Source organism: Salvelinus alpinus, chromosome 32, assembly GCF_045679555.1.
Source record: "Salvelinus alpinus chromosome 32, SLU_Salpinus.1, whole genome shotgun sequence".
NCBI classification, from domain to species: domain Eukaryota; kingdom Metazoa; phylum Chordata; class Actinopteri; order Salmoniformes; family Salmonidae; genus Salvelinus; species Salvelinus alpinus.
The window spans coordinates 4,182,855-4,199,716 of NC_092117.1; the positions used below are offsets into that span (position 1 = coordinate 4,182,855).

Here is a 16,862-nt window from a genome sequence, read left to right on the forward strand (position 1 = left end):
AATTTCACATGCTGTTGTGCAAATGGAATAGACAAAAGGTGGAAATTATAGGCAATTAGCAAGACACCCCCAAAAAAGGAGTGATTCTGCAGGTGGTGACCACAGACCACTTCTCAGGGAGATCCTTGATGAAATCCTGCCCCAGAGCGCTCAGGACCTCAGACTGTGGGGAATGTTCACCTTCCAACAGGACAATGACCGTAAGCACGCAAGAGTGGCTTCGGGACAAGTCTCTGAATGTCCATGAGTGGCCAAGCCAGAGCCCGGACTTGAACCCGACCGAACACCTCTGGAGAGACCTGAAAATAGCTGTGCAGCAACACCCCCAATCCAACCTGACAGAGCTTGAGAGGATCTGCAGAGAAGCATGGGAGAAACTCCCTAAATACAAGTGTGCCAAGCTTGTAGCGTCATACCCAAGAAGTCTTGAGGCTGTAATCGCTGCCAAAGGTGCTTCAATGAAGTACTGAGTAAAGGGTCTGAATACTTATGTAAATGTGATATATTTGAGTTTTAATTTCTAATACATGTACATAAATTTCTAGAAACCTGTTTTTCTTTGTCATTATGGGGTATTGTGTATAGATTGATGAGGGGGGAAAACGATTGAATCCATTTTAAAATAAGGCTGTAACATAACAAAATGTGGGAAAAGACAAGGGTCTGAATACATTCCAAATGCACTGTACATAGCAAGGTTCTCTCTCCCTCTACGGTTGTCACCGAAAAAGATTTACGAGGTATCATAATGCTGGTCACTAGTTACCACAACCACAATGTAATAAACCCTGACGATTTCGAAAATGTCTCTTCCTCGGAACGCGAGGCTACCACCGAGGGTTAGGATAAAGATGAGTTTGTGACAGTAGGAGTACTTTTTTTTTTTTAAGTGGACCTTTTCCTTTTGGCTGATCCATCTGTGGTTTCAGGGTGGGTGAAAACAGAGTTGGGTTCTGTGGAATCGGTGAGGGTAACCAGAAGTGGTCTCGTGATAATTGTTTGTGTTTCTGCTGGTCAGACGGAGCAGGAACTCCGCGTTAAACGAATGGGGACAAGAGAGGTGAATTGTTTTGCTCTCAAGGAAAGGGCGCCATTGTGATTACTGGGGTAGAGGTAAATATGAAAGATGACCAACTGAAGGGGAAGATTCCCGGTGTTTGTGATGCTCGTTGTTTGGTGCGACGCAGACAGGGTGGCGTGAGTGGTGTCTGTCATTTAGAGTTTTTTGTTGTTGTCTTTGCCCGACAAAGTGATGTTAGGATATATAAGTTATCCCGTATGAGCTATGTGCTGAATACATTACGCTGTTACAGGTGTCAAGCTTATGGGTATGTGGCAACAGTGTTTAGGAGGGAGGTTCCTAGGTGTGAGCAGTGTGCAGAAGGGCATGATACAAAGGAATGTGTAGTATTGGGGAAAGTAGTGATACAGTATGTGTTAATTGTAGGGGTGCCCATGGGGCTGGGGATCAGAAATGTCCAGTGTCAGAGAGGCAGGATGAGGTTTCCAGCGTTAGAATAGCGCAGACGTTGTTGTATGCTGAGTCAGTGAAGAAAGTAGAGGAAGATGGATCAAGGGGGAGGGATCCTGAGAGGAGTGGTGGGAGTAGTAGATCTGTACCAGTACAGAGGGATAGGCCAACAAGTGATATATGGTTCAGAAAGATTGGATTTTTAGCATTTATAGCAATGTCTATCAACTGAACTGCAGGGATGGAACGTAAGTCACAGAAAATTGAGGTGGTGGTGTGCAGAGAGGTATTTGGGTGTGTGAGACTTGACGTCAGAAGAGTTAGAGGATGTGTTAAGTGGTGGTATCCCATCCTTTCAAGCTGTTGGCCTGAGGTAAGAGTAAATAGATTTAAATAGAGGAGTATGGTGGTAGGTTTTTAGTGAGTGTAGGGTTAATGGTAGGGTATTTTTTAAATTTTTTAAATTAATATTATTTTATTATTATTAGGCTTTTTCTCTCATGTTCTAAACTCAGAAAAAAAAGAAACATCCTCTCACTGTCCACTGCATTCATTTTCAGCAAACTTAACATGTGTAAACATTTGTATGAAAATAACAACATTCAACAACTGAGACATAAACTGAACAAGTTCCAGAAATGGACAGAAATTGAAAATGTGTCCCTCAACAAAGGGGGGGTCAAAATCTAAAGTAACAGTCAGTATCTGGTGTGGCCACCAGCTGCATTAAGTACTGCAATGCATCTCCTCCTCATGGACTGCACCAGATTTGCCAGTTCTTGCTGTGAGATGTTACCCCACTCTTCCACCAAGGCACCTGCAAGTTCCCGGACAATTCTGGGGGGAACGGCCCTAGCCCTCACCCTCCGATCCAATAGGTTCCAGACGTGCTCAATGGGATTGAGATCCGGGCTCTTCGCTGGCCATGGCAGAACACTGACATTCCTGTCTTGCAGGAAATCATGCACAGAACGAGCAGTATGGCTGGTGGCATTGTCATGCTGGAGGGTCATGTCAGGATGAGCCTGCAGGAAGGGTACCACATGAAGGAGGATGATGTCTTCCCTGTAACGCACAGCGTTGATTGCCTTCAATGACAACAAGCTCAGTCCGATGATGCTGTGACACACCGACCCCGACCATGGCGGACCCTCCACCACCAAATCGATCCCGCTCCAGAGTACAGGCCTCAGTGTAACGCTCATTCCTTCCACGATAATTGCGAATCCGATCATCACCCCTGGTGAGACAAAACAGCGACTCGTCAGTGAAGAGCACTTTTTCCCCTTTCTGTCGGGTCCAGCAACGGTGGGTTTGTGCCCATAGGCGACGTTGTTGCCGGTGATGTCTGGTGAGGACCTGCCTTACAACAGGCCTACAAGCCCCCAGTCCAGCCTCTCTCAGCCTATTGCGGACAGTCTGAGCACTGATGGAGGGATTGTGCGTTTCTGGTGTAAATCGGGCAGTTGTTTTTGCCATCCTGTACCTGTCCCGCAGGTGTGATGTTCGGATGTCACAGAAAATTGATCGGATGTACCGATCCTGTGCAGGTGTTGTTACACGTGGTCTGCCACTGCGAGGACAATCAGCTGTCCGTTCTGTCTCCCTGTAGCGCTGTCTTAGGCATCTCACAGTACAGACATTGCAAATTAATGCCCTGTCCACATCTGCAGTCCTCATGCCTCCTTGCAGCATGCCTAAGGCACATTCACGCAGATGAGCAGGGACCCTGGGCATCTTTCTTTTGGTGTTTTTCGGAGTCAGTAGAAAGGCCTCTTTAGTGTCCTAAGTTGTCATAACTGTGACTTTAATTGCCTACCGTCTGTAAGCTGTTAGTCTTAACGACCGTTCCACAGGTGCATGTTCATTAATGGGAAACAGTGTTTAAACACTTTACAAATGAAGATCTGTGAAGTTATTTTAATTTTTACGAATTATCTTTGAAAGACAGGGTCCTGAAAAAGGGAAGTTTCTTTTTTTGCTGAGTTTATAAGGGAGTTATACTACAGTCGAGTAGGTAGCGGGAGGTCAGGAGAGGAAGATGGCGGAAGTGGTTGATGAGTTCGAATTAAGCAGCACGTCAAGTAAATTTGACGAATGTTCTGAATGGACAACAGTAAAATCAAAAACTGGAACAAAGAGGATAATTGTCTGAAATTGGAGTGGATGATGCGTGCTTAAATGATAATGAATCACTTCTTGTTGGGAAGCGGTTGTTGAGTAAGGATGCAGATGTGGGAAACCAGTTTGAGGTGTTGAAAATGGTGACGTTTTTGCTTGGAAAACTGGAGTCTGTCAGAATGACCAGGAGTGGTCATATTTTGATTCATTGTATTTCTGACGAGCAGAGGAAGATTGCAGTTGGCCTCAAAAGAATCCGGACAACATAATATTGTATTTTGAACTTCGGAGTAGAGCACCCGTCAAAGGAGTCATCTCAGGGGTGACGACGGATGTTCAGGTTAAATACCTGAAGAGAATTCCTGGTGTGGTTGGGGCCCGGCGTCTGACCCGCAGGCTGAATGGAGAAAAATAAGAAAGTCTGTCGGTACTGTCGTTTATTGATTACGTGCAATTACCTACGCATGTGAACCTTGGTTATGAAAGATTCGTCGTAAGAGCTTTTGTTTCCAAACTACCGCTGTGTAAAAATTGTAAAGGATTTGGCCGTGTTTCAAGTGTGTGCAGATGAACAGAGTATACTGAAGAACGGCATGTAGAAGGACAACGGTGTTGCAGTTGTGGTGGGGGGATCATGATCCTGAGTTCCTGGAGTGCCCTGTAAGGTCGAAGGAAATTGTGGTGGCAAAAGTCAGAGAGGTCAATCGAATCTCCTATGAGGAGGCGATTAAAAGAATTGAGAAAAAAAAGTGATGCCAGTGAAGAGATGGTGGTGGATACAGCACAGCCTATATTAAATGTTTGCTGCCAGACAAAAGATACCCTGTGTGTCAAAAGTTTTTTTTTGTGGAATCCTTTGCAGATGTGGAGTGGAACTGAGGACGGGATGGAAGATGGTGGAAACGGAGGTTTTGTTTGCAACTGATAGTGAGTCAAGTGAAGCTAATAGTAAAGAAAGTGAGAATGAGTGGGTTACAGTGGCGATGAAAAATGGAAACAAGAGAAGTTAAGAAAGCTATGTTGGAAAATAGGAAACCACTAGACTCGTTTTTGGTCGGAGTCAGGGTTTTGGATCAATGCTATTTGGAAAATCTGTTTACCGTCTCCAGGAAAATCTGGAATGTGTTGGAGGAAAGTGTGGATTTGGTGAGACTAACAAGAAGGGGTCTTATTTTTTTGTGAGTGTCTGTGGAGCAGATGAAGAGTGTTTAAAGACTGAAAAAGACATCGGAGTGGAATGTTTCCTGCATGGATTTTCATAGCAGAGCGCCTATCAAGGGGGTTATTTCTGGGGTGGCGCAAGAAATATAGACAGAGGATAATACTGAAGACATCGATGGAGTGGTTGGTGCATGTTGATTGACCTGTATGGTGGGCAGAGAAAAGAAATTCACTTCATCCATGCTACTGTTCTTTGATGAAGAGTCTCTCCTTTCTCAAATAAAGTTTGGATTCATGACATACCCTGTAAGCGCTTTTGTGCACAAGCCCCTCCAGTGTGATAAATGTAAAAGAGTTGGTCATGTGTCAAGTGTGTGCAGAAGGGAAGAATATCGTATGCCAGATGAAGGGAAATGCTGCAACTGTGGAGGTGAGCATGCGCCTGGTGAAGGAGAATGAGGTGGCAAGGGTAAAGAGTGTCCAGCGTGTATCCAATTTGGAGGCGGTGAGAAAATTGGAAGGAATGAGTGGGAAAGAAAGGGAAAGGGCAGGGAAGAAAGGGCAGGGAAGAAACAATAGTAGTAGAGTCACCACAACCAGTGAAGGTTTCTCATCAACCGAGGGATAGTGAAATGCTACATGTTAAAATGGTGGACTTTGTATAATTTATTGCAATAGTTATAAACTGTACAGCACAAGCGGAGAAGAAGTCGGAATTGGAAAATTGGAATCACTGTGAATGCCGGTGAACCTTTTTGGGGTCTTCATGACTTCACAGCTGAGGCAGTGCAAGAAATCCTGTCGGTGAATGTACCATCATCACAGGCCCCCGAGACTGTGTAGGGGTGTATTTTGGAGTGGACTGTGATTGAAGAAGTGTGATTGGTTTTCTTAGTTGATGTGTTTTATTTTGTATGATGTCGTTTACCCCTTTCCCGAAATGTTGTTTTGTTTGTTTCTTATACAATACCGCGTCCAGCTGGTGGCGGTAATGCACCATTACAATTGGATCCCAACCGACGTTAAACACCATCGAAGAAGAAAAGAAGAAAAAAACGCCGTTTCCACGCCGCATAGTAGGTGGGTGGCGGATGTGTAATCGCCAATATATCATAGATAAGAGATGTAGATGGCAGTAATGCCACATTTATTGGATGCCAACCGCCGTTAAACCTCATCGTAGAAGAAAAAAAAAATCTTCTTAAAATTTGATTTTAAACCTATCCACACGGTTAACCTTATGCCTAACCCTAAATTAAGATTTAAAAGCACATTTTTGTTTTCATACATTTGTATAAAAATTATACGATATATATCCCATTTTGACTTTGTGGCTGTGCTATCTAGTGGAAAGCATCACAATAGGAGTAGCCAGGTAGCTACGTTGTGTAACTTCGCGATTTGTAAGTATCATAGCTAGGCTAAAGACATTAACATTACTTTTTGTAATCTCGATGTAATTGTAATGGAAGTGGTGAAATGGGTGATCTTTGAGACGTTATATCAGCCTCGTTTCATTGATCGAGACTAGACTATTTTCTGTCAACAATGAATTTGCTGTCGACAACGTTCCTGACACAACTATCTAGCTAATTAGCTCGCTACTAGCTTGAGAATGTAACTAGTTAGTAAGGTTGCAACTTGTAGTTTCTAAATAAAACAAGATTGAACTGCTAACGTTATTGGTACTAGCCAATAAACGTTACATAGCTAACTCACGTTAGTTAGCTAACGTTCAAACTATGAGTCTGTAATCTAGCGAATGTTAGCTATTGGACCTAATTTGGTAGAATAACTACAGCAGCTAGAGAGAGCTAAATGGATTATTTTCAAATCAAGTCATGACATATTCTATTTACTTAGCTAGCTACTGGTAAGTGTGTAGTTTAGAGCTGAAATAGTCTTCGAAATAGATTAAATAGCCATAGCTACAGATTAAAGAGCTATGTGTAATTTTGCAATCTGTTGACATCTCTTTCCCCGTGTGTATCTGTATTTGCACTGCAGTTGAATCAGATGGTTTAATCTTTCTGTCTCAAGATGTAACAGGATGCCAGTAGAAGATACTGAGGACCAGGTTCCTATTTCCCTCTCCAACCCGGCGAGTGCTGCTCTCACCCCGGGAGGAATGGAGGAGGATGGGGCCAACAGAGGAACCGCTGGATGCTCAATCTCCATCACTGGGACCAGCCAGGGGGACGCTGAGCAGCCAGCAATGGCCTGCCCAGATAGCACTGGATCTGGGGAGGGCAGCAGTGGTAAGACGACGGATAGTCTGGGTTCACAAACTCAAATCAAATGTTCCAGTGAAACGCTTACTCACAAGCCCTTAACCAACAATGCCGTTTTAAGAAATATAAGTGTTAAGTGAAAAATAACAAATAAAGAACAGCAGTAAAATACCAGTAGCGAGGCTATATACAGGGGGAACCGGTACAGAGTCAATGTGTGGAGGCACAGGTTAGTCGAGGTAATTAAGGTAATATGTACATGTAGGTAGAGTTAAAGTGACTGCATAGATAATAAACAGAGTAGCAGCAGCGTAAAAGGGGGGGATTACAAATAGTCTGGGTAGCCATTTGATCAGCTGTTCAGAGTCTTATGGCTTGAAGGGGGAAGCTGTTAAGAAGCCTTTTGGACCTAGACTTGGCGCTACCGCTTGCCGTGTGGTAGCAGAGAGAACAGTCTATGACTAGGGTGGCTGGAGTCTTTGACAATTTTAGGGCCTTCCTCTGACACCTGTCCGGTATAGAGGTCTTGGATGGCAGGAAGCTTTTCCCCAGTGATATACTGGGCTGTGTGCACTACCCTCTAGTGCCTTGTGGTCGGAGGCCGAGCAGTTGCCATACCAGGCAGTGATGCAACCAGTCAGGATGCTCTTGATGGTGCAGCTGTATAACTTTTTGACGATCTGCGGACCCATGCCAAATCTTTTCAGCCTCCTGAGGGGGAATAGGCTTTGTCGTGCCCTCTTCACGACTGTCTTGGTGTGTTTGGGTGATGTGGACACCAAGGAACTTGAAGCTCTCAACCTGCTCCACTACAGCCCCGTCGATGAGAATGGGGGCGAGCTTGGTCTTCCTTTTCCTGTAGTCCACAATCATCTCTTTTGTCTTGATCACATTGAGGGAGAGGTTGTTATCCTGGCACCACACGACCATGTCTCTGACCTCCTTCCCTATAGGCTGTCTCATCGTTGTCGGTGATCAGACCTACCACTGTTGTGTCATCAAACTTAATGATGGTGTTGGGAGCCGTACCTGGGAGTACATGAGGGGACTGAGCATGCACCCCTGAGGGGCCCCCGTGTTGAGGATCAGTGTGGCAGATGTGTTGTAACCTACCCTTACCACCTGGGGCGGCCCATCAGGAAGTCCAGGATCCAGTTGCAGAGGGAGGTGTTTAGTCCCAGGGTCCTTAGCTTAATGAGTTTTGAGGGCACTATGGTGTTGAATATTGAGCTGCAGTCAATGAATAGCATTCTCACATATGTGTTCCTTTTTTCCAGGTGGGAAAGTGCAGTGTGGAGTGCAATAGAGATTGCATCATCTGTGGATCTGTTGGGGTGGTATGCAAATTAGAGTTACGTTAGTCTTCTTGGGCACATGGACTATGGTGGTCTGCTTGAAACATGTTGGTATTACAGACTCCGTCAGGGTCAGTTTGAAAAGGTCAGTGAAGACACTTGCCAGTTGGTCAGCGCATGCTCGGAGTACACGTCCTGGTAATCCGTCTGGCCTTGTGAATGTTTACCTGTTTAAAGGTCTTACTCAAGTCGGCTACGGAGAGTGTGATCAAACAGTCTTCTGGAACAGCTGATGCTCTCATGCATGCTTCAGTATTGCTTTTCTCGAAACGAGCATAGAAGTAATTTAGCTCGTCTGGTAGGCTCGTGTCACTGGGCTGTGCTTTGTAGTCTGTGAAACATAAGATATGACATTTTTTAATGTCCCGTTAGTAGGATATTTGTGATCGTAGCTCGTCTATTTTGTTATCCAAGTACGTTGGCTAATAGGACTGATGGTAGAGACAGATTACCCACTCGCCTGTCGGATCCTTATAAAGCACCGCGACCTACGTCCCCGATATCTCTGTCTCTTTCTCATGCGAATTACGGGGATTTGGGCCTTGTCAGGTGTCTGAAGTAAATCCTTCACGTCCGACTCGCTAGTACGAGGTGAGCAATCGTTGTCCTGATATCTAGAAGCTCTTTTCGATTATAAGAGACGGTGGCAGAAACATGTACAAAAAAAGTTATAAATAACAATTGGTTAGGAGAACGTGTGGAGACCTCCGTCGCCATTATATCATTACTCCTCTGTTGTTCTTAGTGACAGTGACTGTGTGTGTCTGTACTCTGTTCTTAGCCATTAAGAAGTCTGGAGCCCTGCTACACATTGACCGTCAGCGTATCCAGGCTGTGAGTGCCAGCTCCGGGGCTGCAGAGCTGCAGGGTCTGGGTGTCGCCGTGTACGACCAGGATGTGTTGGAGCAGGGGGTCTTGCAGCAGGTGGACCAGGCCATACACGAGGCCAGCCAGGCTGCAGCCAAGGCTGAGGCAGAGAAGGAGTACCAGTCTGTACTGGACGATGTCAGGTATGGCCTTTGGCTAGGCTGGGTGAAGGTTAATCTAGCTAAGTCTAAGGGTTATAACTGGGTTGGTAGAGTACAGGAGAGGTGCTGGGGTATAATTGTAGTTGGAGCAGGTATCAGTCAGGCTGTACCCGTGTCAGTTCTGTACTAATGTATGTATGTGTGTGTGTTCCAGGTCATGTATGGCAGCTCTGAAGCACATTAATAAGATCATAGAACAGCTGACTCCCTACGCTACTTCCAGTAAAGACATTAACAGGAAGATGGAGTCTGTCAGACGGCAGAAAGAGAACAAGGTGAGGAAAACTGCTGTCAGGAATGCGGCTGTGCTATGCAAGCCGTGATCCACTGTTCTTCAATGGATTAGCTCTTGTTAAGTTTACTAGTGTCCGCTTGTTGCAGATCCTCTTGTGGCCAGCACTTTCTGTCTCCTGATTTGATGCTCCTCCTGTCCTTTATAAGTGATGATGGGGCTGGTTATGATGATGATGATGTTGATGATGATGATATTCAAGATGAAGATGTCTCTCTGCAGGAGAAGCAATTGAAGAAGATCAGAGCAAAGCAGAGGAGACTACAGGCCATCCTGGGGGGAGAGGACACACAGAAGATAGAGGCTGAGCTACTGCTGGAGGACGATGGGGACGAAGGTCAGTTACTTCTCACTAGAGGGATCTTGATTGCCCTGTCCCATTCTTTGCACATTCGCCGTACTCTATGGTCTCTATTTTAAGAATGTCAAATGTCAGAATAATAGTAGAGAGAATTATTTCAGCTTTTATTTCTTTCATCACATTCCCAGTGGGTCAGGAGTTTACATACACTCAATTAGTATTTGGTAGCATTGCCTTTAAATTGTTTAACTTGGGTCAAACGTTTCGGGTAGCCTTCCACAAGCTTCCCACAATAAGTTGGGTGAATTTTGGCCCATTCCTCCTGACAGAGCTGGTGAACTGAGTCAGGTTTGTAGGCCTCCTTTCACTCACCCGCTCTGCCCACTAATTTTCTATAGGATTGAGGTTAGGGCTTTGTGATGCCCATTCCAGTAACTTGACTTTGTTGTCCTTAGGGCCATTTTGCCACAACCTTGGAAGTATGCTTGAGGTCATTGTCCATTTTGAAGACCCATTTGCGACCAAGCTTTAACTTCCTGACTGATGTCTTGAGATGTTGCTTCAATATATCCACATCATTTTCCTCCCTCATTAAGCCATCTATTTTGTGAAGTGCACCAGTCCCTCCTGCAGCAAAGCACCCCCACAACATGATACTGCCAACCCTGTGCTTCACAGTTGGGATGGTGTTCTTCGGCTTGCAAGCCACCCCCTTTCTCTTCCGAACATAACAATGGTCATTATGGTCAAACAGTTCTATTTTTGTTTCATCAGACCAGAGGACATTCCTCCAAAAAGTACAATCTTTCTCCCCATGTGCAAACAGTAGTCTGGCTTTTTTATTGCGGTTTTGGAGCAGTGGCTTCTTCCTTGCTGAGCGGCCTTTCAGGTTATGTCATAATAGGACTTGTTTTACTGTGGATATAGATACTTTTGTACTTGTTTACTCCAGCATCTTCACAAGGTCCTTTGCTGTTGTTCTGGGATTGATTTGCACTTTTCGCACCAAAGTACGTTCATCTCTAGGAGACAGAACGCGTCTCCTTCCTGAGCAGTATGACAGCTGTGTGGTCCCATGGTGTTTATACTTGCGTACTATTGTTTGTACAGATGAAGGTGGTACCTTCATGCATTTGGAAATTGCTCCCAAGGATGAACCAGACATGTGGAGCTACATTTGTCTTTTTCTGAGGTCTTGGCTGATTTCTTTTGATTTTCCCATGATGTCAAGCAGAGGCACTGAGTTGGAAGGTAGACCTTGAAATACATCCAATCAAAAGCGTCTAAAGCCATGACACAATTTTCTGTAATTTTCCAAGCTGTTTAAAGGCACAGTCAATTTAGTAAACTTCTGACTCACTAACAGACTTGCCAAAACTATAGTTTGTTAAAGATATACCTCTCCTTAATGCAACCGCTGTGTCAGATTTAAAAAAAACTTTACGGAAATATAAACCATGCAATAATCTGAGACGGAGCTCAGGTGATTAGCCAAATTAGCCACCATGTTGGACTCAGCAGAAACCAGAAAATACATGATAAATGTTTCCTTACCTTTGAGGAATTCATCAGAATGTAGTCCTATGAATCCCAGGTCCACAATAAATGCTTGATTTGTTCGTTCATGTCCGTTATTTTTGTCAAATTAGCTACTTTCGAATTGTTTACCAAAACCCTAACCAAAGTCTCAAAGCGCGACCACTATAACGTGAGGAAATATGGTGCATTCGGACAGTTTTCAGACAGCTTCACTTTTTCCACATTTTGTAATGTTATAGCCTTATTCTAAAATTGATCAAATTAAGCCATAAAGTCGAAGGAATTGTCCTTTGCGCTCCGAGACAGGATTATGTCGAGGCACAGATCTGGAGAAGGGTACCAAAAAATGTCAGCAGCATTTGAAGGTCCCCAAGAACACAGTGGCCTCCATCATCCTTAAATGGAAGAAGTTTGGAACCACCAAGACTCTTCCTAGTGCTGGCCGCCCAGCCAAACTGAGCAATTGGGGGAGAAGGGCCTTGGTCAGGGAGGTGACCAAGAACCCGTCGGTCACTCTGACAGAGCTCCAGGGTTCCTCTGTAGAGATGGGAGAACCTTCCAGATGGACAACCATCTTTGCAGCACTCCACCAATCAGGCCTTTATGGTAGAGTGGCCAAACGAAAGCCAGTCCTCAGTAAAAGGCACATGACAGCCCGCTTGGAGTTTGGCAAAAGACACCTAAAGGACTCTCAGCCACGAGAAACAAAATTCTCTGGTCTAATGAAACCAAGATTGAACTCTTTGGCCTGAATGCCAGGTGTCACGTCTGGAGGAAACCTGGCACCATCCTTACGGTGAAGCATGGTGGTGGCAGCATTATGCTGTGGGGATTTTTTTCAGAGACTGGGAGACTAGTCAGGATCGAGGGACAGTTTAGTAGAGCAAAGTACAGAGAGATCCTTGATGAAATCCTGCTCCAGAGCACTCAGGACCTCAGACTGGGGCAACGGTTCACCTTCCAACAAGACAATGACCCTAAACACACAACTAATACAAAGCAGGATGGCTTCGGCCAAGTCTCTGATTGTGCTTGAGTGGCCCAGCCAGAGTCCGGACTTGAACCCGATCGAACATCTCTGGAGAGACCTGAAAATCCCTGTTTAGTGACGCTCCCCATCCAACCTGACAGAGCTTAAGAGGATCTGCAGAGAAGAATGGGAGAAATACCAAAATACACAGTGCATTCAGAAAGTATTCAAACCCCATGACTTTTTTCACATTTTGTTTCGTTACAGCCTTATTCTAAAATGGATTAAATTGTTATTTTCCCTCCCTGTGTAATGATCATGCTGTTTAATCAGCTTGTTGATATGCCACACCTTTTAGGTGGAAGGATTATCTTGGCAATGGAGAAATGCTCACTAACAGGGATATAAACAAATTTGTGCACAACATTTGAGAGAAATAAGCTTTTTGTGCGTATGGAACATTTCTGGGATTTTTTTTTTTCAGCTCATGAAACATGGGACCAACAATTTACATGTTGCGTTTATATTTTTGTTCAGTGTATATATAATGGTGTGTATGGACAGTATATGAATAGAAAATGTGTGTACAGCAGTAGTTATAATAGGACGAGCCATGACTACAATACAGTATATACATATAAAGTGGGTAAAACAGTATGTAAACATGATTAAAATATTGAACCTGTTTTGTTCTAACAGAGCCCGGCCCATCTGCTCTGGGCAGTATGCTGATGCCGGCACAGGAGACGGAGTGGGAGGAGCTAATCCGGACGGGTCACATGACACCGTTTGGAACGAGGGTCCCTCAGAAGGAGGAGAAGAAGGAACCACGCAAGTTCATGCTGTCTGAAAACTCTGGCTTTGACGCTGTAGGTGGATCATTTTTTTTCATTGATGGGTTGATCGGTTGATAAGTTGATTGATTGTGTTATTGTTATTGTTCAGTACCTGGCGGACCAAGCTAAGATGGCGGTGGACAGGAAGAGACCTGCACCCCTAAAGCAGAAGAAGAAGACTGCTGTGGGCAAGGAAGGGAAAAAGACCAACGGAGCGGTGGGTGATTGTGTGTGTGTGGAGATTTCGGTACCATTAATTCCTGAATCTGTGACTCTATGGCTACTAAAGCATTATATCTTAATGCATTTCATGATTATTATTATTATTATGACTATGCTTATCATCATTCATACCATTACTAGGCTCTCCCCTCCTTCTCTGTGGATAAGAAGCTCCAGAAGCGAATGCGTAAGCTACAGAGAACCGCTCTGAAGGCCCACTCTAAGGCCCCGGCTAAGAGGGTCACGCCGATCCCCAAGCCCAGGACGAAGCTTCAAGCTGGGGGCGATGAGATGGACAGCGAGGGGTCTGAGTACCTCCCCAGTGATGAACTGATGGACCCCGAGAGAGAAGAGAGGGAGGACCGAGACGAGGGCTGGGGAGAGGAGGATGAGGTTGACTACTATGAGTTAAAGCCCTACAGGAAGAAGAGTGAAGAAAAAGGGGGGAAGAAGGGGAAAAGGAGAGCGAGTGACGAGGAGTATTACCCCGACAGCTCAGAGGAAGACGAAGGTTCAGGGAAAAAGGGAAAAGAGAAGATGAAGAAAGACGACGGAGATGTGGAGTCCTATAAACAGAGGATACGGTAAAAAAAAACACTCCTTCACAAACAGATTATATGATAAACACACACCTTCTACCTGTAAATTTACCTCATCAGCATCCAGGCTGCCAACACCAACTTTGGAACATTCCTATGAAAACACATTCAGACATAGATGAGCTGGGCAGGGTAGTTTGTCCCATGTAAGTAACATTGGTAGTAGTGGAAAAACTGATGTTAGTGGTGTAGCCAAATCACTAGTAGGTTTGTCCTTACCTCTTAGTTGCCCCCCGTGGCATAGATTAAATAGATTGAATTGAATTTCAAAGGAAATTAAAATTACAGGACTAACCTACTAGTGACTAGCTACACCTTTAACGTCAGTGTTATTGTAATGTAGGCCTGGTTGGGTTTGGGAGGGATGTTTTGGAGAGACACAAGACTACTCTTTGAGCTTTTCAAATCAAAGCGTTGCAGTTTTATCAGTTAGGCTGTATCAATATGTTGAAAAGTAAGTCTAAATGAATGAACTAAGCCTTATTGTTTTGTCATACTTATTTAATTAGAAATCGACTATAATATCATAAATAAGCACAAATTGCAGTCTGTAGTTATAATCGTTTCACACCGTTAATGACTAGATATCGGATATCGAGATATTTGGAGTAGCACTTTGTAGAAGAGGTCTCCCCAAATATCCTCCCCCAACCCTACTGCACACATTTAATATTAAGACAGTGCTAACAAGATTACATATTTATAGACACTAACTAAATAGTGTTGGCAGGTGTCCTTTCTCTGCACTACAAGCTACACAGTTGGAATGATAATACAACATCACTGTTCTGGGTACTTATGGTAGGGGGGTCATTCCCTGTCGTTTCAGCAAGCCATGACACCCAACCTCTCAGATTGTTCTGAAATAGTTTCCGTAGTTATAAACAAATACGATTAGCATTCCTGAAAATATTATTTTGTCGAAATGTAATTTGATCTCTCTGAAATAAATGTATTGCACTCAAATTGTCCATTTAAACTTAGAAGAGTCATATCTTCAATAAATAGTACTGAACATTTGGTTTGGACCATAATTCTTCATAACAATGAGTAAGCAGGGTTCTGCGCTAACTTTTTCCAACTGGTGGCACCAGCACATTTGATAATGACTTGGCCTGTGTCCCATAATGTGCCTGCATTCCATACAGAACTGGGCTAACAATGACTAGCTGTCTTTTTAAATTAGCATGCCCTTGTGTTCTTACATTGATTTGGATAGATTTACTGTAACGGCATAGAAAATGGTGTTAAAATAAAGTGCAAAATGTATTTATTTCAGATTTCTGAACTAATAAGTGCCATGTGTTCATTTCTGCGAAATTCTCTAGAGGGCAGAATTGGGGGAAAAATGCGGGGTTTTGCTCTCAAAACACAATTGAATGTTCTAAATCCACAATAATGCTTAAACCACACCAGGTGACCATTGTTTAGGTCTGGGGAAAATCTAAGAAATGTTCAAAAGAAAAAAAATAATGATTTAGCTACCCTTCGGTTCAGGTGTGCACCAGCCAGACAGTTTGGCTAGCGGTGTTTCTGTAGCGCACTTGTGATGGAGTCTTCAAAACAAATGGCCACTGGATTGATTCAAATGATCATGATTCTGCCAGTAGGGCATAGACTACTTTCTAGTTCTTCTGCTGATGTGTGTGCGTCTGGGAGCGATACTCTATCTATTCGACTATGTTCCTTTCGGCAGGGTTAATCCTTGCCTGGCCCCCGAACAAAACTCTTTATCTTTACCCCTCTAACAATATCACGATAATTGTATCTTTCATTTGCGGGCTGATCAAGTAGCCTATGCATGGTTCATACAGACATTGGCAAGTCAAATTCAAGGACTTTTTCAAGCACTTCATTGTAATTTCCCATTGAATTGTTGTAATAGCCTATAATAGGCCCAAAATGTATATATAAAAAAACATGCATAATGATTTTAATAGGCCTACCCGCTGCATTGACATTCACACTATTTTTACGTTCTAAAGTATGTTGAAATAATGTGGGCATTGTCATACTAAATCGACTACATCCTCCCGACACACACACTAATGAAGTCTGTCCATGTGGTAGCCAGTCAGTCTCGCCATTTGAGATGTTGAAGAGTTATTGAGGGATTACTGTATCATGTGTTAAAACGAAAAGCTATTAAAAACCCGATCCCCTTTGTAATGGAACGCATTGTATGGAAAACCAAGTTGAAGGCAACATTCGATGTTGTCTTGCTCATAATTAACCGCATATGGTTTTTACCGCAACAGACTAGGGCAAACACCCTTCATTTGAGACGGCGGGAAACAAACGGAAGTGCCAATATCTCTCATAAAATCTGATCAGAAATGAAATCGCAGAATAATTATATTGGAGCAGTGAAACTTTTAAATTACCATTGTAACGGCTTTCTTCCTGGGATGAAGGAGTGGACCAAAATGCAGCGCAGTTAGTGTTCAACATGTTTAATAAAACGAACTGTGAACACTTACAACAATACAAAACAACAAACGTGAAAACCGATACAGTCCTATCTGGTGCAGAACACAAACACAGAGACAGGAAACAACCACCCACAATCCCCAACACAAAACAAGCCACCTATATATGATTCTCAATCAGGGACAACGATTGACAGCTGTCTCTGATTGAGAACCATATTAGGCTGGACACAGAAACAGACAAACTAGACACACAACATAGAATGCCCACCCCAACTCACGCCCTGACCATACTAAACAAATACAA

At 43.8% G+C, this 16,862-nt stretch overlaps 1 protein-coding gene across 1 annotated transcript in view; it reads left to right on the forward strand.

Annotated features, from left to right (window-relative positions):
- The first annotated feature begins 5,889 nt into the window (after positions 1-5,889).
- ercc6 (excision repair cross-complementation group 6) overlaps positions 5,890-16,862 on the forward strand; it is a 54,833-nt gene continuing 43,860 nt past the window's right edge. Inside the window, exons 1-8 of the mRNA XM_071379481.1 lie at positions 5,890-6,156; positions 6,794-7,011; positions 9,121-9,349; positions 9,522-9,642; positions 9,882-9,996; positions 13,169-13,338; positions 13,415-13,522; positions 13,669-14,111. Coding sequence (XP_071235582.1) covers positions 6,804-7,011; positions 9,121-9,349; positions 9,522-9,642; positions 9,882-9,996; positions 13,169-13,338; positions 13,415-13,522; positions 13,669-14,111 — 1,394 coding nt within the window. The 5' untranslated portion in view covers positions 5,890-6,156; positions 6,794-6,803. The remainder of the gene's footprint in view (positions 6,157-6,793; positions 7,012-9,120; positions 9,350-9,521; positions 9,643-9,881; positions 9,997-13,168; positions 13,339-13,414; positions 13,523-13,668; positions 14,112-16,862) is intronic.